Genomic DNA, 22,581 nt, shown 5'->3' with positions numbered 1-22,581 from the left:
CAGCATTTATTGATATTCACGAGTAACAGACCACCCCGTACAATTTGCTATTAAACCACGGAAACAACAAAATAAATTAAAAAATATGAACTTAAACAGAACATTAAGATAAATGCAGGGGACTGATTGTCAAAACTGTAAAACAAATGGGTTTATTAATTAAACAATGAACTGTAGTGAATCAAAAACACCACAACAACATAACCAAAGTGTAACTATAACAATCGGAGAATTTACCCAGATCAGAACTTTTTTACTTAATTTGCGATTCACTACAATTCACTACTTAATAAATAAACTCGTAAGGATTTACTGAATAAAGAGAGAAAACACATAAATCTATCAGAAATCGTAAAACTTAGAGTGAAAGGAATTGGGCATCAAGTGGGTAAATGGAAAATGTCATTACCCCAGAAAACGTCTAAACATTTTGTAACGACGTGATGACGTAGACTCGGGTATCCTTTATGTCAGATATTGTCTGGACACGAGAGATTCTATATCCCAATTAACAAACCGCGTGTGATCTAAAGCAGTGTTTCCCAACCCAGTCCTCAAGGCCCACCTACCAGTCCAGGATTTAAGGATTACCCAGTTTTGTCTAAGGTGTTTTTAGAAAAAAAAAGAAAAAACACCTTAGACAAAACTGGGTAATCCTTAAATCCTGGACTGGTAGGTGTGCCTTGAGGACTGGGTTGGGAAACACTAATCTAAAGGATATTCCATGCATGCGCACACATCGTATACTGCCCATTTCACTACAGCTATTTCGCTTAATGCTATGTAAAGTGCTATTCTTAGATAATTATTGATGATAAATAGATGGCTGCTCCCGACACACAAAGAAATGTGTAATATAATGTAATAAATATCTTTTCCACACTGAAATGCATGTTGGGATACTCAGCATCATTATACAGCAGAAGCAGTTTATTTCTAAACGACTACGATTCCAGGGATATGTTCAGTGCAGACAGAAGGCTCATTTACAGCTGGTACGACACACACACAGCATCAACATACAAAAACACAAGTAACTTCACACTCATACCTCCAAAGAGTCCCAGATCTGGCATGACAGTCCTGATTTTGCACCACCCACTCACTCCCTGTCCTGATTTCACACCTCCCAATGTTGGGGCGCATGCCATAGGAATGGAAAAGGAGGAAAGAAACCTCCCCAAATTCCTATTGGGCAGCTATTCACAGATATTCTGTAAAGGACCGGGATAGGGCTACACCTATAGCAAGATACTTGGCATCATTATGCATAAGCATCAATCAGTATAAAATTAATTCAGCATTCAGGGTCAGCACACCAGCGCATCAAGAAATAAATAAATGGAAGGTTTCTGGATCAGGAATTCTTCATCATTCACCCAGAGAAGTCAGCTATTTAGGAGAGATACTCCACATCACTATACACTAACGGAGTGACAGGACGGAGAGGAGGGCCGTGTTTACAGATATGTAGGGAGTTTAGTGACAAAGCATTGCCAGCAGAACTCAGAGAAGGATCACGTTTGCAGCATGCTAGCTGTGCGGGTAGATACACACTACAGATAGACGGTGCAGCATATTGATTTCCACCTTTCCACACATAGAGAGGACAGACAGACACACTGGGGACAGACAGCTGACAAGCAGTGATATCTGGATTAAGTTAATCAGCCATATAAAGTAACAGCTTGTTCACATTGCTGGGTAACTAGGAAACACAACAAGAAACAAAGGGTTAAAACGATTGCAGGCGGGCTCCCCCTTTCCCAGAAACAGTGAATTTTGTCCCCCATCTTTCTGCTCCTCCGTGTCTTTTGGAACCAGAAATAACGAGCAGGGAACCGATTTTGGGGAGTTTCTTGCTTCGACCTCTGTCTCTTAGGTGCTGTGATATATCCGTATGCGCTGCGTAATCGCCCCACGGCACAGCGGGCAGGTATGGAGGGCGTCCCCACATTTTGAGCAGCAGCACACGTGTCCACAGGTGAGAAATATGGTCTGAGCCTAGAGATGACAGAGCAGGGCGTTATTACAGTTACTGGCTGGCACTTTTCTCCTACGGTACGCCCACGCCGTGTACTTGCAGCTCAGATCGTATCAGATATATAGGATTAAAAGTTGTGTTTGTGCTACCATTCTGCTTTGCCCTTTCATAAAGTTATTTAGAAAATGCATTAAAATGAAATAAACAAAAAAAGGACAATAATTAAGATATATTATTAGTAATGTGACCTGCCTCCTGCTCACTGCTGAGAATCTGTCAGTTCCAGCGCACTTACCGTAAGATCAGCAAGAAGGCGGTGTCTGATCTCTCTGCACCGCAGTTACTGTCTCACTGCGAGAAAGGGTTCTAAATGATTTGAAATTAAAGTGTTTGACATCATACCCCCAATGAACACAATGATAACAAGAGTGTCCCCCAATAGAGGCACAGCGCTCCCTTCTCCCTGAGCCTACACTAATATGGAGCGCAGCCCTTCTGCTATCGCCTGTATAGAGAGAGGAGAAGGATGATTTCAGAGTCTGTAAGATGTGGCCATAGGCTACCACAGCCAGGACACAGCGAATTTCTCCTATATTTGTCCTCTGCATACAGTAAATGGCAGAATGACTAACTTGGCCAGCGAGCACCATAACTACTGAGCAGGCATGTAGACCATTTTGGGCATTTGCTACGCAGCACTTGGTGTCTAATGAAATCCGCTGTGAGTTTTTACCTCTTGCTCCAAGCAGACGACGCACTCAGAGTTACTATTGGTCACTTCGTTTAAGGGGAAAGAAGGAGATTCGAGGCTGGGTTGGACGTCTTGGGGTGCACTCGGCTCAACTTCTTGAGGTACACTTGGCTTTAGTTCAACAGGTGTAATGTTATCCACAGCTTTGAGTTTTTCTGAAACCATGTAAAACAGTTTTAAGAATTGCAGTGGTTTTGGTTACGCCATGTGAACGGGTCTGCTGCAGACCAATATCTAGTGGAGACCACCAACAAGATCCTTTGACTAAATCCAAGGATGACTAAACCTGCAACTTCTTGGCATAAAGTAAGAGTAAAAATATCGATGTTTATAATTTCATGAAATAAATGTTACACAGAAAAAGAATCAGAGATTATAGGAGAAAATGTTATAGGAGAAGCCTCAGCAGTCTACACTCCCTCTTAAACACCCATGTCTGAATCTAATATGTTACTGCAGGGGAGGGTTCTATAGGATGTTACTAAACAGGAGGATTCTATAGAATGTTACTGGAGAGAAGGGTTCTATAGGATGTTACTAAACAGGAGGATTCTATAGAATGTTACTGGAGAGGAGGGTTCTATAGGATGTTACTAAAGAGGAGGATTCTATAGAATGTTACTGGAGAGGATTCTATAGAATGTTACTGGAGAGGATTCTATAGAATGTTACTGGAGAGGAGGGTTCTATAGAATGTTACTAAAGAGGAGGATTCTATAGAATGTTACTAAAGAGGCGGATTCTATAGAATGTTACTGGAGAGGAGGATTGTATAGAATGTTACTGGAGAGGAGGATTGTATAGAATGTTACTGGAGAGGAGGATTGTATAGAATGTTACTGGAGAGGAGGGTTCTATAGAATGTTACTGGAGAGGAGGATTGTATAGAATGTTACTGGAGAGGAGGATTGTATAGAATGTTACTAAAGAGGAGGGTTCTATAGAATGTTACTGGAGAGGAGGATTGTATAGAATGTTACTGGAGAGGAGGATTGTATAGAATGTTACTGGAGAGGAGGGTTCTATAGAATGTTACTGGAGAGGAGGATTCTATAGAATGTTACTGGAGAGGAGGGTTCTATAGGATGTTACTAAAGAGGAGGATTCTATAGAATGTTACTAAAGAGGAGGATTCTATAGAATGTCACTGGAGAGGAGGATTCTTTTGAATGTTACTAAAGAGGAGGATTCTATAGAATGTTACTGGAGAGGAGGGTTCTATAGGATGTTACTAAAGAGGAGGGTTCTATAGAATGTTACTGGAGAGGAGGGTTCTATAGGATGTTACTGGAGAGGAGGATTCTATAGAATGTTACTGGAGAGGAGGGTTCTATAGAATGTTACTGGAGAGGAGGGTTCTATAGGATGTTACTGGAGAGGAGGATTCTATAGAAGGTTACTGGAGAGGAGGATTCTATAGAATGTTACTGGAGAGGAGGGTTCTATAGAATGTTACTGGAGAGGAGGGTTCTATAGGATGTTACTAAAGAGGAGGATTCTATAGAATGTTACTAAAGAGGAGGATTCTATAGAATGTTACTGGAGAGGAGGATTCTATAGAATGTTACTGGAGAGGAGGATTCTATAGAATGTTACTGGAGAGGAGGGTTCTATAGAATGTTACTGGAGAGGAGGGTTCTATAGAATGTTACTGGAGAGGAGGATTCTATAGAATGTTACTAAAGAGGAGGATTCTATAGAATGTTACTGGAGAGGAGGGTTCTATAGAATGTTACTGGAGAGGAGGATTCTATAGAATGTTACTGGAGAGGAGGATTCTATAGAATGTTACTAAAGAGGAGGACTCTATAGAATGTTACTGGAGAGGAGGGTTCTATAGAATGTTACTGGAGAGGAGGGTTCTATAGAATGTTACTGGAGAGGAGGATTCTATAGAATGTTACTGGAGAGGAGGGTTCTATAGAATGTTACTGGAGAGGAGGGTTCTATAGAATGTTACTGGAGAGGAGGATTCTATGGAATGTTACTGGAGAGGAGGATTGTATAGAATGTTAGTGGAGAGGAGGATTGTATAGAATGTTACTAAAGAGGAGGACTCTATAGAATGTTACTGGAGAGGAGGATTCTATAGAATGTTACTGGAGAGGAGGGTTCTATAGAAGGTTACTGGAGAGGAGGGTTCTATAGAAGGTTACTGGAGAGGAGGATTGTATAGAATGTTACTGGAGAGGAGGATTGTATAGAATGTTACTGGAGAGAAGGATTCTATAGAATGTTACTGGAGAGGAGGGTTCTATAGAATGTTACTGGAGAGGAGGGTTCTATAGAATGTTACTGGAGAGGAGGATTGTATAGAATGTTACTGGAGAGGAGGATTGTATAGAATGTCACTGGAGAGGAGGATTCTATAGAATGTTACCGGAGAGGAGGATTCTATAGAATGTTACTGGAGAGGAGGGTTCTATAGAATGTTACTTGAGAGGTGGATTCTATAGAATGTTACTGGAGTGGAGGATTCTATAGAATGTTACTGGAGAGGAGGGTTCTATAGAATGTTACTGGAGAGGAGGGTTCTATAGAATGTTACTGGAGTGGAGGATTCTATAGAATGTTACTGGAGAGGAGGGTTCTATAGAATGTTACTGGAGAGGAGGATTGTATAGAATGTTACTGGAGAGGAGGATTGTATAGAATGTCACTGGAGAGGAGGATTCTATAGAATGTTACCGGAGAGGAGGATTCTTTAGAATGTTACTGGAGAGGAGGGTTCTATAGAATGTCACTGGAGAGGTGGATTCTATAGAATGTTACTGGAGAGAAGGGTTCTATAGAATGTTACTGGAGAGCTGGAGAGGAGGATTCTATAGAATGTTCCTGAAGAGGAGGATTCTATAGAATGTTCCTGAAGAGGAGGATTCTATAGAATGTTACTGGAGAGGAGGATTCTATAGAATGTTACTGGAGAGGAGGGTTCTATAGAATGTTACTGGAGAGGAGGGTTCTATAGAATGTTACTGGAGAGGAGGATTCTATAGAATGTTACTGGAGAGGTGGATTCTATAGAATGTTACTGGAGAGGAGGGTTCTATAGAATGTTACTGGAGAGGAGGGTTCTATAGAATGTTACTTGAGAGGTGGATTCTATAGAATGTTACTGGAGTGGAGGATTCTATAGAATGTTACTGGAGAGGAGGATTCTATAGAATATTACTGTAGAGGTGGATTCTATAGAATGTTACTGGAGAGGAGGGTTCTATAGAATGCTACTGGAGAGGAAGATTCTATAGAATGTTACTGGAGAGGAGGGTTCTATAGAATGTTACTGGAGAGGAGGGTTCTATAGAATGTTACTGGAGAGGAGGGTTCTATAGAATGTTACTGGAGAGGAGGGTTCTATAGGATGTTACTGGAGAGGAGGGTTCTATAGAATGTTACTGGAGAGGAGGGTTCTATAGAATGTCACTGGAGAGGAGGGTTCTATAGAATGTTACTGGAGAGAAGGGTTCTATAGAATGTTACTGGAGAGGTGGGTTCCATAGAATGTTACTGGAGAGGTGGGTTCCATAGAATGTTACTGGAGAGGAGGGTTCTATAGAATGCTACTGGAGAGGAAGATTCTATAGAATGTTACTGGAGAGGAGGGTTCTATAGAATGTTACTGGAGAGGAGGGTTCTATAGAATGTTACTGGAGAGGAGGATTCTATAGAATGTTACTGGAGAGGAGGGTTCTATAGAATGTTACTTGAGAGGTGGATTCTATAGAATGTTACTGGAGTGGAGGATTCTATAGAATGTTACTGGAGAGGAGGGTTCTATAGAATGTTACTGGAGAGGAGGGTTCTATAGAATGTTACTGGAGTGGAGGATTCTATAGAATGTTACTGGAGAGGAGGGTTCTATAGAATGTTACTGGAGAGGAGGATTGTATAGAATGTTACTGGAGAGGAGGATTGTATAGAATGTCACTGGAGAGGAGGATTCTATAGAATGTTACCGGAGAGGAGGATTCTTTAGAATGTTACTGGAGAGGAGGGTTCTATAGAATGTCACTGGAGAGGTGGATTCTATAGAATGTTACTGGAGAGAAGGGTTCTATAGAATGTTACTGGAGAGCTGGAGAGGAGGATTCTATAGAATGTTCCTGAAGAGGAGGATTCTATAGAATGTTCCTGAAGAGGAGGATTCTATAGAATGTTACTGGAGAGGAGGATTCTATAGAATGTTACTGGAGAGGAGGGTTCTATAGAATGTTACTGGAGAGGAGGGTTCTATAGAATGTTACTGGAGAGGAGGATTCTATAGAATGTTACTGGAGAGGTGGATTCTATAGAATGTTACTGGAGAGGAGGGTTCTATAGAATGTTACTGGAGAGGAGGGTTCTATAGAATGTTACTTGAGAGGTGGATTCTATAGAATGTTACTGGAGTGGAGGATTCTATAGAATGTTACTGGAGAGGAGGATTCTATAGAATATTACTGTAGAGGTGGATTCTATAGAATGTTACTGGAGAGGAGGGTTCTATAGAATGCTACTGGAGAGGAAGATTCTATAGAATGTTACTGGAGAGGAGGGTTCTATAGAATGTTACTGGAGAGGAGGGTTCTATAGAATGTTACTGGAGAGGAGGGTTCTATAGAATGTTACTGGAGAGGAGGGTTCTATAGGATGTTACTGGAGAGGAGGGTTCTATAGAATGTTACTGGAGAGGAGGGTTCTATAGAATGTCACTGGAGAGGAGGGTTCTATAGAATGTTACTGGAGAGAAGGGTTCTATAGAATGTTACTGGAGAGGTGGGTTCCATAGAATGTTACTGGAGAGGTGGGTTCCATAGAATGTTACTGGAGAGGAGGGTTCTATAGAATGCTACTGGAGAGGAAGATTCTATAGAATGTTACTGGAGAGGAGGGTTCTATAGAATGTTACTGGAGAGGAGGGTTCTATAGAATGTTACTGGAGAGGAGGGTTCTATAGAATGTTACTGGAGAGGAGGGTTCTATAGGATGTTACTGGAGAGGAGGGTTCTATAGAATGTTACTGGAGAGGAGGGTTCTATAGAATGTCACTGGAGAGGAGGGTTCTATAGAATGTTACTGGAGAGAAGGGTTCTATAGAATGTTACTGGAGAGGAGGGTTCTATAGAATGTTACTGGAGAGGAGGGTTCTATAGAATGTTACTGGAGAGGAGGGTTCTATAGAATGTTACTGGAGAGGAGGGTTCTATAGGATGTTACTGGAGAGGAGGGTTCTATAGAATGTTACTGGAGAGGAGGGTTCTATAGAATGTCACTGGAGAGGAGGGTTCTATAGAATGTTACTGGAGAGAAGGGTTCTATAGAATGTTACTGGAGAGGTGGGTTCCATAGAATGTTACTGGAGAGGTGGGTTCCATAGAATGTTACTGGAGAGGAGGGTTCTATAGAATGCTACTGGAGAGGAAGATTCTATAGAATGTTACTGGAGAGGAGGGTTCTATAGAATGTTACTGGAGAGGAGGGTTCTATAGAATGTTACTGGAGAGGAGGGTTCTATAGGATGTTACTGGAGAGGAGGGTTCTATAGAATGTTACTGGAGAGGAGGGTTCTATAGAATGTCACTGGAGAGGAGGGTTCTATAGAATGTTACTGGAGAGAAGGGTTCTATAGAATGTTACTGGAGAGGTGGGTTACATAGAATGTTACAGGAGAGGATGATTCCATGGAATGTTACTCGATAGGAGGGTTCTATAGGATGTTACTGGAGAGGAGGTTTCTATAGAATGTTACTGGAGAAGAGGGTTCTATAGAATGTTACTGGAGAGGAGGGTTCTATAGAATGTTACTGGAGAAGAGGGTTCTATAGAATGTTACTGGAGAAGAGGGTTCTATAGAATGTTACTGGAGAGGAAGATTCTATAGAATGTTACAGGAGAGGAGGATTCTATAGAATGTTACTGGAGAGGAGGATTCTATAGAATGTTACTGGAGAGGAGGATTCTATAGAATGTTACTGGAGTGGAGGGTTCTATAGGATGTTACTGGAGAGGAGGATTCTATAGAATGTTACTGGAGAGGATTCTATAGAATGTTACTGGAGAGGAGGGTTCTATAGAATGTTACTGGAGTGGAGGATTCTATAGAATGTTACTGGAGAGGAGGGTTCTATAGAATGTTACTGGAGAGGAGGGTTCTATAGAATGTTACAGGAGAGGAGGATTCCATAGAATGTTAATCGATAGGAGGGTTCTATAGGATGTTACTGGAGAGGAGGGTTCTATAGATTGTTACTGGAGAGGAAGATTCTATAGAAGGTTACTGAGAACAATTACTCAATGCGATCAAGATTCAATAGAATATTACTGGGCGGAAGAGGGTTTCTATTAAATGTTAAAGGAATGTGATTCTATAGAACATTACAGAAGAAGGAATGATATAGAATATTAGAGGACAGAATGGTAATATGATTACATACTGTAGACTATTACAGAATATAGAACAGAAAGAGAGAGCGGACAGACATAGACTATTAGAAGAAGATTACAAGAAGTATCTTTACCTTTTCTGAGTCTCCAGATCTCTTTTGCTCGATCGATGATGGAAATCTGTAGTCCCACTTCCTGCACTCCAAGCTAAGGCACAAGAAAGCGGTCTCAGAAATGAGTAATTAGGGGAAAGGATGACAGAAGAACATAGGGGTGGGAGAAGCCAAACCAAAAATCGACTATTTCCAGAGGTATTGAAGAGACACTCAAAGCATCATGACCAATTTATTTCATTAAAGTGGTTATGGTGCCTGAGTACACCGGGTGCAGTCATCAATTTTAAACGATTTTCTAGTGGTTTAACATTGAATGAGGTTCCCTGACAACCTGGCTACTCTCTGCAGCACTTGGTCATCAGCGAACCTGGTATGAGTTGGTACAGAGCAATACTTCCACATTGGGCTGAGATGCAGGAGTCTGAGGACCCTCAAACAGTGTTACGAAATCCCAAAATGGTTTCATAGTAAAGTGTGGGATAGTGATAGATGAGGGAAGTGAATATGGTGCCTAGAAGGTGCCTTTAAGGAAAATCCAATCATTTGAATTCGTCCAACAAAAAGAACCATTGGTATTTTTTAAAGGTTATATATTTGTCTAATGCACTCCGTTTTGGTTATAATATTTTAGGGAGTCTAACAGATCTGCAACTCTTAATTTAGTCTCATTACCACAACGCTGACGTTTCGTACCTTTTTAAGGTCGTTGGGCGTCATCTTCTCCAACATCTCCAGCGAGAAACGATGGTGAGCGAATATCGGAAGGTACTTCTCTGCAGAAACTTCCTTCAGGAGACTCACTAACTCTTGCTCCAATCCTTCTTCCTAGAAAAGGGAACCGACAGTGGCCATATGTAGTGTGTGTGAGCCACGTATAACAGCATGGATCCAGTTCTCAGCTGGTCATCAATGCACATCATTCCTTTAGATAGTAAGATTATAGCCCCCTTCTACTTTATGCCTGATAATATACTCCTCTGCAGTGTTAAATGTGGCAGCAAATTTCAATTTAGTTTTAGTCATATTTTAGTCATCGGAATTGTTTTAGTTTTAGCAGAATAAATCTCCAGTGGATTTTAGTCAACACGACCCAAATCTATTGGGTTTAGTTAAAGACTGTATTTGTCTCTTTGTCCCCTTCCCCAGCCCCTCTGTGTCTCTTTGTGTCCTCCCAGCCCTTCTAGGTGTCTCTTTCACAAGCCCTGGTCTGTCTTTTTCCCCAGCCCCTCTGTGTATTTGTGTCCTCCCAGCCCCTCTAGGTGTCTCTCTCACAAGCCCTGGTCTGTCTCTTGTGCCCCTCCTACAGCCCCTCTGTGCAGTGTTTATTTTGGCTTCAATTTTCAATTAAGTTTTAGTCGTATTTTAGTCATCTGAATTGTTTTAGTTTCAGTCGACTAAATCTCAAAATTGTTAGTCAACTAAAATTTGACTTAAATAGTAAAGCGCTTTGCATTAAGGGGTTAAGTTTAAACTGTCTAATAAATCTAGATCTGTATTGGAATTCTGACTCCTCGCTCAGTAATAAAGGCTCCCATGTAACTGTATTGGGAGACATTTCTATTAGTTCAGGTAAAGCTATTCTTACATATAATCCCAATTTCATTCAGTGTCTGTTCCAGACTTGATATTTATCGTTCCTTGCTGCAGGATGACCCGGGTTAGCACTGCGTTTGGCAGGTGGTCAGGACGATCGTCATATTACTCTGCATAATAATATTAACACCACAATACGTATCCAGACTCCCGCTCTCACCTGGAGTCTGAGAGACAGCGGCTTCTGGTTTAGCAGGCGCTGATACTGGATCAACCAGTAATTCTCCTGATTGGCTTCACTTTTCGCATCCATTTGGCGCTGAGGGAAAAAAAAAAAGTCACAAATATCTAGAATTAGCCCATGAGATATGAGACCATGACATTAGCCGCCAGTGCACATGAAATGCCGTGGACGGTTTAATTTCTATAGACTATTAGTTATAGAATCATTCATGCGAACATTTATTCCTCTTACAGACGTTCTATTATATGCTTTTAATTATACCAGTGTGTGGCATTGTTGGTTTGTTTGTTGGTGATTGCTGTATTCAGAAAATATTACAGACATGTAGAGAGACGAAAGCTATTTTACCAACACATCCAGAAGCTCTTCCTCTCTCTGCTTCTTATCTTTCAGGAGTTGTTGTAAGAGTTCGCTGAGTGTGCGGCGTTGCACTGAGATTTCTTCCTGCAGTAAATTAAAAACAGAATCATTCACAGTAAAATCGCCTGCGCCTTGAAATCGGGGGTTCGGGAATTGTAACACGAAAATGGATGGACAATCCCCCCTTCAATCCCCCCTTAAACCTTGGAAGGGAATTAAAGATAAATGCTACTTCATGGTGATCTCTCCCCCCTCAGGGGTCAATACAAAATATGAGCATCACATCACAAAAGGGGCGTGAGGATACTGGAGGGTTTTATTTGAAATAAGGAATAACTTAGAAAAATCATATTTTGGGGAAAAAATCACTACAAGTCAAATCTGGGCTTTATTGGGATCGATTGTGTCGATATGTTCTTGGGCACGAGAAGCAAGGCAGGGATAAGAAATGGGAGGGTGATGGTCAAAACAGAAATGGTCCTTATCACATTTGGTTGAAAGCGATGATACGGCAAAGGAAAACGAAAACAATGCAATGACCCCTGAGTTTTCCCTATTTATCCTAAAAATTCAACCACAAGATTGCAAGTTCCAAAGTGTAGTATACGGGGTATGATGGTGGGGTACAGGAGGGTTAGCAAGGGTTGAAGAAGGGAGATAAGGATACAGAGAGGGGGGGGGCCTAGGTGCAAGATGTGAGTGTGGAATAGAGGTCGGGGGGTTGGGAGCCAAAAGATGATGAAGTCTGCTGTATGATGGGACAGGTGGGAGAGGCATGAGGTAACGAGGGGTTATCAGACAGGGAGCGAGACTCTTTGCTGTAGAACAGGAATGTTTCATTATGTCTGCTGCCTGGACACTGCCAGGGCGGTCAGGATTGCAGTGCCCTCCCGTATTACAAAGACTGATCGTTCCGACCTTTAGTCTACTTACAAATACTCTATCCTAGTGAGGACACAATCACAGCGAGGACGCAGACGGTAACAAATACCAACAGAAGGAAAATGTACAAATATTATATACAAGACACACAAAGAGTGACTACATATAAAGACACGAGGCATCGCACACGCACCAACATACACATATACCAACAGGACGTAGTGAATGTACGAAAGATAAATCATTTCTATACGCAGAAAGAGAAACACCACTATATAGATGCAAATAGAAATATATAGCATGTATGCACAAAGAGAAAGGCGCTTTATATACGCACAAACAGAAACATACACTGTATCAGCACAAACAGAAACATACACTGTATCAGCACACACAGAAACATACACTGTATCAGCACAAACAGAAACATACACTGTATAAGCACACACAGAAACATACACTGTATCAGCACACACAGAAACATACACTGTATCAGCACAAACTGAAACATACACTGTATCAGCACACACAGAAACATACAATGTTTCTCCTGACCGCTGCTCGCACCCGTACGGCCAACTCACGCTTGCAGGACCTCTCACAGGCGGCTCCTCTCCTATGGAATAACTTGCCTACTGCCATCAGACTCTCCCCTAGTCTTCAATCATTTAAGAAGGGCCTTAAATCCCATCTCTTCAGGAAAGCTTATGGCCTCCCAGAGTAATCTCTCCCTTACATACCTGTCTCTTGCTCTCTCCTATGGGATAGTGCTTTGCTCTCTCCTCCAGCTCTGCTTCACTCCTACTTGATATTTCCTATCCTAATGTTTCTAATACCCCACCTCCTATAGACTGTAAGCTCATTTGAGCAGGGTCCTCTTCAACCTATTATTCCTGTACGTTTTCTTGTAATTGTCTTATTTATTGTTACATCCCCCCCTCTCAAAATATTGTAAAGCGCTACGGAATCTGTTGGCGCTATATAAATGGCAATAATAATAATAATAATGTATCAGCACACACAGAAACATACACTGTATCAGCACATCAGAAACATCCACTGTATCAGCACAAACAGAAACATCCACTGTATCAGCACAAACAGAAACATACACTGTATCAGCACACACAGAAACATACACTGTATCAGCACACACAGAAACATACACTGTATCAGCACACACAGAAACATACACTGTATCAGCACAAACAGAAACAAACACTGTATATGCAGAGAGGTAAAACCGTACTTTACATAAGCACAAAAGAGATAGATGTACATTATATACGTACAAAGAAAAACGTACTTTAAATACACACAAACTGAAACCTACAAAGAGGTAAACGTATATTATATATGCACAACGAGAAACACACAGGGAGGTAAACATACTTTATATACGCACAAAGAGAATCGTACATTATATACGCACTAAGACATAAACGTACTTTATATACGCACAAAGAGAATCGTACATTATATACGCACTAAGACATAAACGTACTTTATATACGCACAAAGAGAATCGTACATTATGTACGCACTAAGACTTAAACGTACTTTATATACGCACAAAGAGAATCGTACATTATATACGCACTAAGACTTAAACGTACTTTATATACGCACAAAGAGAATCGTACATTATATACGCACTAAGACATAAACGTACTTTATATACGCACAAAGAGAATCGTACATTATATACGCACAAAGAGAATCGTACATTATATACGCACTAAGACATAAACGTACTTTATATACGCACAAAGAGAATCGTACATTATATACGCACAAAGAGAATCGTACATTATATACGCACTAAGACATAAACGTACTTTATATACGCACAGAGAGAATCGTACATTATATACGCACTAAGACATAAACGTACTTTATATACGCACAAAGAGAATCGTACATTATATACGCACTAAGACATAAACGTACTTTATATACGCACAGAGAGAATCGTACATTATATACGCACTAAGACATAAACGTACTTTATATACGCACAGAGAGAATCGTACATTATATACGCACTAAGACATAAACGTACTTTATATACGCACAAACATACAGAGAGCTGAACGTACTTTATATTCACACAAAGTGAAATATACTTAGACACAAAGAAAAGTTCAAATATATGGAGAGATTTATCAAAGTGTTGCCAAAACTTCACGACTAATTTTCATAGAATACTTGGCACTATTTATTAAATCTGTTGCGTATTTTGCTTCCTAACCATACATTTTGAATGTATGCCATGTTTTCGGTGGCGCAACAGAAATGTAAATCTTTCAACCACTTTTTTGTGAAGCGGCTATTTCTGTGCATACTGGCAGAATAAAATATGGAAAAAATTGTCAATTATTTAATTGCTTTTGGAGCAATTGTATAAATACCATTAAAAAAAAGACAGAATTTAACAGTCGCTTTCAGAACACATTAATAAATATCCTTTATCATGTCTACACATAAAGAGAAACGCACATAGTTGCACACAAAGAGAAACGCACATGGTATGCACACAAAGAGAAACACACATGGTATACACACAAAGAGAAACGCATTTGGTATGCACACAAAGAGAAATGCACATTGTATGCACACAAAAAGAAACGCACATGGTATGCACATAAAGAGAAACGCACGGTATACACACAAAGAGAAACGCACATGGTATGCACACAAAGAAAAACACACATGTATTCACACAAAGAAAAATGCACATGGTATTCACACAAAGAAAAACACACATGTATTCACACAAAGAAAAACACACATGGTATTCACACAAAGAAAAACACACATGTATTCACACAAAGAAAAACACACATGGTATTCACACAAAGAAAAACACACATGTATTCACACAAAGAAAAACACACATGGTATTCACACAAATATAAACACACATGTATTCACACAAAGAAAAACACATATGGTATTCACACAAAGAAAAACACACATGGTATTCACACAAATATAAACACACATGTATTCACACAAAGAAAAACACATATGGTATTCACACAAAGAAAAACACACATGTGTTCACACAAAGAAAAACACACATGGTATACACACAAAGAAAAACACACATGGTATACACACAGAGAAATGCACATGGTATACACACAAAGAAACACGCACATGGTATACACACAAAGAAAAACACACATGAATTCACACAAAGAAAAACGCACATGGTATTCACACAAAGAAAAACACACATGGTATACACACAGAGAAACGCACATGGTATTCACACAAAGAAACACGCACATGGTATGCACACAAAGAAAAACACACATGGTATTCACACAAAGAAAAACACACATGGTATTCACACAAATATAAACACATGTATTCACACAAAGTGGAGAGTGGGGGGGGGGGGGGGGGGAGACAGAAGCTGGAGGGGAGGGAGGGGGGGTTCAGGCCGAATAGTTTGAATTCCCCACCAATAAGCCCCTAGGTTTCCTTGTTAAAAACCGATAGCATTTCCAGTGAAATAATGCACTAGCAAAATTCGTCACCCCTGAGAAAACTAAACTAAAGATCCAGTTAAATTAAATTCAAATCTGAAAATACCAACAGACAGACTAAAGCCACTAATATCAGGTGCAGCACAGGTATTGGGGGTAAAGGAGTAACAATGTAGGTGTCTTTGTAGTGTGAGCACAGAGTGCCCCCTCTCCCGAATCAGCTGTATGAAGAAATGTTAATAAAGACAAATCAGAAATCCTGCAATGGGTGTTACGGAGGGGCTCCAGGGGGACCACATACCTGCAGTGCCTCGGTGTCCAGTTCTTGCCTGGTTATCTCAAGGTGAGTCAGCTGCATTAACTCAGTCTCTATTAATATAATCTAGGCAGAAGATGAGACAGGAGGGTTTGGATCAATTCCCGCTTACTTACTGACGCTCCGGTGGATGGCACCGAGGGGCTTCTTACCTCTCATTTTATTCAATGTATAGTTAAAACATATCAATGCATAAGTACGCGCCTGCTTTATTTACACAGAGAGATGTGGAGTAACACAGGGACACAATGCGGGCGCAGGTTATTAGCGTCGGTTCGAGGATGGTAACAATCCAAAGCAAATTGAAAGCTGGAAAATGGGACTTTGCAAGGAAGTGCTGGCAAACACACTAAATCCTCAACAAAGGCTACAGTTTGTTGCTTAAATATTAACTTATGAGGGGCTTGGAAAGAAACAAATCTAAGCAGGGCTCAGGATGCTGTATCCCCAAAATATCCAGCAAACTGCAGCCCATACCTAGAAACCAACAGCGCCAACTTACCATCTACTAACCAGCAACTTACAGCGCCAACTTACCATCTACTAACCAGCAACTTACAGCGCCAACTTACCATCTACTAACCAGCAACTTACAGCGCCAACTTACCATCTACTAACCAGCAACTTACAGCGCCAACTTACCATCTACTAACCAGCAACTTACAGCGCCAACTTACCATCTACTAACCAGCAACTTACAGCGCCTACTTACCATCTACTAACCAGCAACTTACAGCGCCAACTTACCATCTACTAACCAGCAACTTACAGCGCCAACTTACCATCTACTAACCAGCAACTTACAGCGCCAACTTACCATCTACTAACCAGCAACTTACAGCGCCTACTTACCATCTACTAACCAGCAACTTACAGCGCCAACTTACCATCTACTAACCAGCAACTTACAGCGCCTACTTACCATCTACTAACCAGCAACTTACAGCGCCAACTTACCATCTACTAACCAGCAACTTACAGCGCCAACTTACCATCTACTAACCAGCAACTTACAGCGCCAACTTACCATCTACTAACCAGCAACTTACAGCGCCAACTTACCATCTACTAACCAGCAACTTACAGCGCCAACTTACCATCTACTAACCAGCAACTTACAGCGCCAACTTACCATCTACTAACCAGCAACTTACAGCGCCAACTTACCATCTACTAACCAGCAACTTACAGCGCCAACTTACCATCTACTAACCAGCAACTTACAGCGCCAACTTACCATCTACTAACCAGCAACTTACAGCGCTTACTTACCATCTACTAACCAGCAACTTACAGCGCCAACTTACCATCTACTAACCAGCAACTTACAGCGCCAACTTACCATCTACTAACCAGCAACTTACAGCGCCAACTTACCATCTACTAACCAGCAACTTATAGCGCCAACGTACCATCTACTAACCAGCAACTTACAGCGCCAACTTACCATCTACTAACCAGCAACTTACAGCGCCAACTTACCATCTACTAACCAGCAACTTACAGCGCCAACTTACCATCTACTAACCAGCAACTTACAGCGCCAACTTACCATCTACTAACCAGCAACTTACAGCGCCTACTTACCATCTACTAACCAGCAACTTACAGCGCCAACTTACCATCTACTAACCAGCAACTTACAGCGCCAACTTACCATCTACTAACCAGCAACTTACAGCGCCAACTTACCATCTACTAACCAGCAACTTACAGCGCCAACTTACCATCTACTAACCAGCAACTTACAGCGCCAACTTACCATCTACTAACCAGCAACTTACACCGGCTACTCACTATCTACTAACCAGCAACTTACAGCGCCAACTTACCATCTACTAACCAGCAACTTACAGTGCCAACTTACCATCTACTAACCAGCAACTTACAGCGCCAACTTACCATCTACTAACCAGCAACTTACAGCGCCAACTTACCATCTACTAACCAGCAACTTACAGCGCCAACTTACCATCTACTAACCAGCAACTTACAGTGCCAACTTACCATCTACTAACCAGCAACTTACACCGGCTACTCACTATCTACTAGCCAGAAAACTCTAGCCCCTACCCTGCAACTTACAGCACCTACTTACCATCTACTAACCAGCAACTTACAGCGCCCACTCATCATCTCGTAACCATCAAACTGCAGCTCCTAGCCAGCAATATGCATTACTTGGAGATTTATTTTACAAATAGAATATGTTCATTTATTAAAGCGCCCTACGCTATCATTACGTGCTCTGCTTGAGTCAAGATTTGCTCACTTTTTAATATGACAGAATAAATACAACAATCACTTTTTATCACTCCCTGATTAAGTAATTCACAGCATGTCCGTTTCCTGTCTCTCCTGTGAGCGAAGGATTCTGGGAAATTAAATGTCACTGACCCCATAGATGGTGTCATATTAGCGCGTAGATTTGAGGTGTCCAGTGTGAAGGGTGGCTATACCAGCAGAATTGGAGAATTATTATTTTTAAAGGTTTCAGACTGCTGTGAGGATGTGTAAACATTACCCTCCCAAAAATATTCAAATCCTGACATGTTTACCCGTAGTTTAGGTATAAGCCGGCCCCATGGGTTCATCCGTTCACCATGACTAGTATGTCTCCATTGATGAATGAAAAAAGGATGAAAACCAAAATAAATAAATAAAGCCAAACAGCGAAGCCAGGAATTAGGGTAACTCAAAACATGCTGGAGCAGAAGCGGGGAATGTCACGGGAAACTGTCCAGCTAGGAATTTATTTTGCACAGAAGGGGTGTGCAATGCCCAGTATTAGAGGCTGATATGGGTGTGCAGAGAATGGATAGAATATTGTATACCAGCGATGGCCGCAGGGCTAGCTGGGCATCATGGGAAATATAGTTCAGAACCATTGGAGGAGACATTACTCTATAATAAACTGTGTTTTCTAGGCAGGATCTGTGATAACAGGAAATGATTAGTGCTCTAAATGCCGGTCACTGGATATGGTACAGAGTTTTTATACGTCTCCATTTTACATTTTGGTTTGAATCGGCACAAATTGGGGAACTGTTATACGGAGTCCAAATAAATGCTAAAATGGTATTAAGTCACCTCCTTCCCTGCACAGTCTGGGCCACCATTACAATGCAACACTCATGGTGTTTGCCAAATGCAATGTTGACTAAGGTTCATGGGGGGTTTTGGCCAACCCTGAAAAAAATAATGTTTATTTTTTTCCCTTTTCTTTTGATAAGGACGTACGATTACACTCACACTAACCTGCTCTCTTATCTGTCTGTGCATCAGATCTTTTTTAAGCTGCAGAGCCTCGAACGCAGCTTTCTGGATTTCCGACTGAAAGAGAACAGAGGATATTTCAGGATTAAACTCCGTGTTGCACCAAATACTAACTGTAATAGAGATCTGTAAGGCAGATCCCTTCACCAGAAAGAGAAGCTCACAGAGATGTTTGTCTAAATGGGAGGCTCACGGGGTGCTCCACTAAATGAGAGGCTCTCAAGGGGGTGCTCCCCTCAATGAGGTGCTCTACTCAATGAGAGGCTCTCAAGCGGGCTTCCCTACATGAGAGGCTCACAGGGGTTCTCCCCTAATTGAGAGGCTCACAGCGGTATTCCCCTAAATGAGAGGCTCTCATTGGTGCTCCCCTGAAGGAGAGGCTCACAGGGGTGCTCCACTAAATGGGAGGCTCTCAAGGGGGTGCTCCCCTAAATGAGAGGCTCTCAATGGGGTGCTCCCCTAAATGAGAGGCTCTCAATGGGGTGCTCCCCTAAATGAGAGGCTTACAGGGGTGCTCTACTAAATGAGAGGCTCTCAAACGGACTCCCCTAAATGAGAAGCTCACAGGGGTGCTCAGGATACAAAGATCTACACACAGTTTGAGCAGCTACATTTAAATAGCCGGGAGCTGAATGCTATAGTGTATACAGTGAACAGCGCACTCTGCTGGCTACAACATGAGGACACGTTTCCCCAGACAAGTGTACGGTTATTTTCTTCTGTTATTATCAATAAAAAGATTTTTATGAAGTAATTCTCCTGCCTTAGTATGTAACCGTTCCCTTTAATATGAGCGCACAAGGCCTGTTCGTCATTAACAGGAAATCTCACAAATACTTGAAACTCAACCACAGATCCCCTAGTCTATGGAGTCTATGGACAGCTGCAGGGTATAATATTCAGTCTATGGAGAGCTGCAGGGTATAATATTCAGTCTATGGAGAGCTACAGGGTTCAGTATTCAGTCTATGGAGAGCTGCTGGGTTCAGTGTTCAGTCTATGGAGAGCTGCAGGGTTCAGTGTTCAGTCTATGGAGAGCTGCAGGGTTAAATGTTCAGTCTATGGAGAACTGCAGGGTTCAGTATTCAGTCTATGGAGAGCTGCAGGGTTCAGTATTCAGTCTATGGAGAGCTGCAGGATTCAGTCTATGGAGAGCTGCAGGGTTCAGTATTCAGTCTATGGAGAGCTGCAGGGTTCAGTATTCAGTCTATGGAGAGCTGCAGGGTTCAGTATTCAGTCTATGGAGAGCTGCAGGGTTCAGTGCTCAGTCTATGGAGAGCTGCAGGGTTCAGTATTCAGTCTATGGAGAGCTGCAGGGTTCAGTATTCAGTCTATGGAGAGCTGCAGGGTTCAGTATTCAGTCTATGGAGAGCTGCAGGGTTCAGTATTCAGTCTATGGAGAGCTGCAGGGTTCAGTATTCAGTCTATGGAGAGCTGCAGGGTTCAGTATTCAGTCTATGGAGAGCTGCAGGGTTCAGTATTCAGTCTATGGAGAGCTGCAGGGTTCAGTATTCAGTCTATGGAGAGCTGCAGGGTTCAGTATTCAGTCTATGGAGAGCTGCAGGGTTCAGTATTCAGTCTATGGAGAGCTGCAGGGTTCAGTATTCAGTCTATGGAGAGCTGCAGGGTTCAGTATTCAGTCTATGGAGAGCTGCAGGGTTCAGTATTCAGTCTATGGAGAGCTGCTGGGTTCAGCCTATGGAGAGCTGCAGGGCTCAGTGTTCAGTCTATGGAGAGCTGCAGGGTTCAGTGCTCAGTCTATGGAGAGCTGCAGGGTTCAGTATTCAGTCTATGGAGAGCTGCAAGGTTCAGTATTCAGTCTATGGAGAGCTACAGGGTTCAGTGCTCAGTCTATGGAGAGCTGCAGGGTTCAGTATTCAGTCTATGGAGAGCTGCAGGGTTCAGTATTCAGTCTATGGAGAGCTGCAGGGTTCAGTGCTCAGTCTATGGAGAGCTGCAGGGTTCAGTATTCAGTCTATGGAGAGCTGCAGGGTTCAGTCTATGGAGAGCTGCAGGGTTCAGTATTCAGTCTATGGAGAGCTGCAGGGTTCAGTATTCAGTCTATGGAGAGCTGCAGGGTTCAGTATTCAGTCTATGGAGAGCTGCAGGGTTCAGTATTCAGTCTATGGAGAGCTGCAGGGTTCAGTATTCAGTCTATGGAGAGCTGCAGGGTTCAGTAATTAGTCTATGGAGAGCTGCAGGGTTCAGTATTCAGTCTATGGAGAGCTGCTGGGTTCAGCCTATGGAGAGCTGCAGGGCTCAGTGTTCAGTCTATGGAGAGCTGCAGGGTTCAGTGCTCAGCCTATGGAGAGCTGCAGGGCTCAGTGTTCAGTCTATGGAGAGCTGCAGGGTTCAGTGCTCAGTCTATGGAGAGCTGCAGGGCTCAGTGTTCAGTCTATGGAGAGCTGCAGAGCTCGGTTACAGTTATATGAAGCTGCTAGGTTGAGCTTTAAGCCCCTATCCCTAAGGAGAACCCATACCTCCTGTAAGATCTGACTGATGGCTTTACTTTGATCCAGTTGTTGCCAGACCTGAATTTGCTGCAGTTTATGATCCATATCTGCCAAGCTGTAAATAAAAGAGAAATTTTAAAAAATTAAATAAATAACAACAAGGTCCCCTCCCATCTAACAAAGATACTTCTATTAGCTTACATTTAAAATATTGTATCCCTGACAAGACCCTATCTAGGAGAGTCAGTCACAATGCTGGACCCAAATCCCCCTGTCCCTCTTTTCTAGGAGGTCCATATTGTTGGTGTGTCTGTGTGTATAACAGAGCTCCACAGCAATAAATACTCCCAGTAATGTGTCTGAGTATATAACAGAGCTCCACAGCAATAATACTCCCAGTAATGTGTCTGAGTGTATAACAGAGCTCCACAACAATTATACTCCCAGTAATGTGTCTGAGTGTATAACAGAGCTCCACGGTAATAATACTCCCAGTAATGTGTCTGAGGGTATAACAGAGCTCCATGGTAATAATACTCCCAGTAATGTGTCTGAGTGTATAACAGAGCTCCACAGCAATAATACTCCCAGTAATGTGTCTGAGTGTATAACAGAGCTCCACAGCAATAATACTCCCACTAATGTGTGAGTGTATAACAGAGCTCCGCAGCAATAATACTCCCCGTAATGTGTCTTTAAACTAAAATAAATCTGTTTAGAAATCAGTCTGTGTAAATAAGTCACTTAAACGTCCTTGGCTACACACCCCTGGTTACACATGCAATCACACTACTAAAATTGGAGCA

General features: G+C 41.8%; 1 protein-coding gene across 3 annotated transcripts in view; it reads right to left on the bottom strand.

Annotated features, from left to right (window-relative positions):
• Window positions 1-702: 702 nt before the first annotated feature.
• LRSAM1 (leucine rich repeat and sterile alpha motif containing 1) overlaps window positions 703-22,581 on the bottom strand; it is a 43,406-nt gene continuing 21,527 nt past the window's right edge. For 2 of the 3 annotated variants that reach the window (XM_063433012.1, XM_063433014.1), the window contains exons 17-25: window positions 21,803-21,890; window positions 19,305-19,379; window positions 16,032-16,112; window positions 11,340-11,435; window positions 10,968-11,066; window positions 9,908-10,039; window positions 9,233-9,305; window positions 2,718-2,890; window positions 703-2,004 (exon numbers count right to left, since the gene is read on the bottom strand). In XM_063433012.1, coding sequence (XP_063289082.1) covers window positions 1,879-2,004; window positions 2,718-2,890; window positions 9,233-9,305; window positions 9,908-10,039; window positions 10,968-11,066; window positions 11,340-11,435; window positions 16,032-16,112; window positions 19,305-19,379; window positions 21,803-21,890 — 943 coding nt within the window. In that variant the 3' untranslated portion in view covers window positions 703-1,878. The remainder of the gene's footprint in view (window positions 2,005-2,717; window positions 2,891-9,232; window positions 9,306-9,907; window positions 10,040-10,967; window positions 11,067-11,339; window positions 11,436-16,031; window positions 16,113-19,304; window positions 19,380-21,802; window positions 21,891-22,581) is intronic. The other variant, XM_063433013.1, reaches the window with a different exon arrangement.

This window comes from Pelobates fuscus, chromosome 9, assembly GCF_036172605.1.
Source record: "Pelobates fuscus isolate aPelFus1 chromosome 9, aPelFus1.pri, whole genome shotgun sequence".
Lineage (NCBI taxonomy): Eukaryota > Metazoa > Chordata > Amphibia > Anura > Pelobatidae > Pelobates > Pelobates fuscus.
Note: the sequence above shows the minus strand (reverse complement) of the source record. Positions and strands in the feature narration are given on the sequence as shown.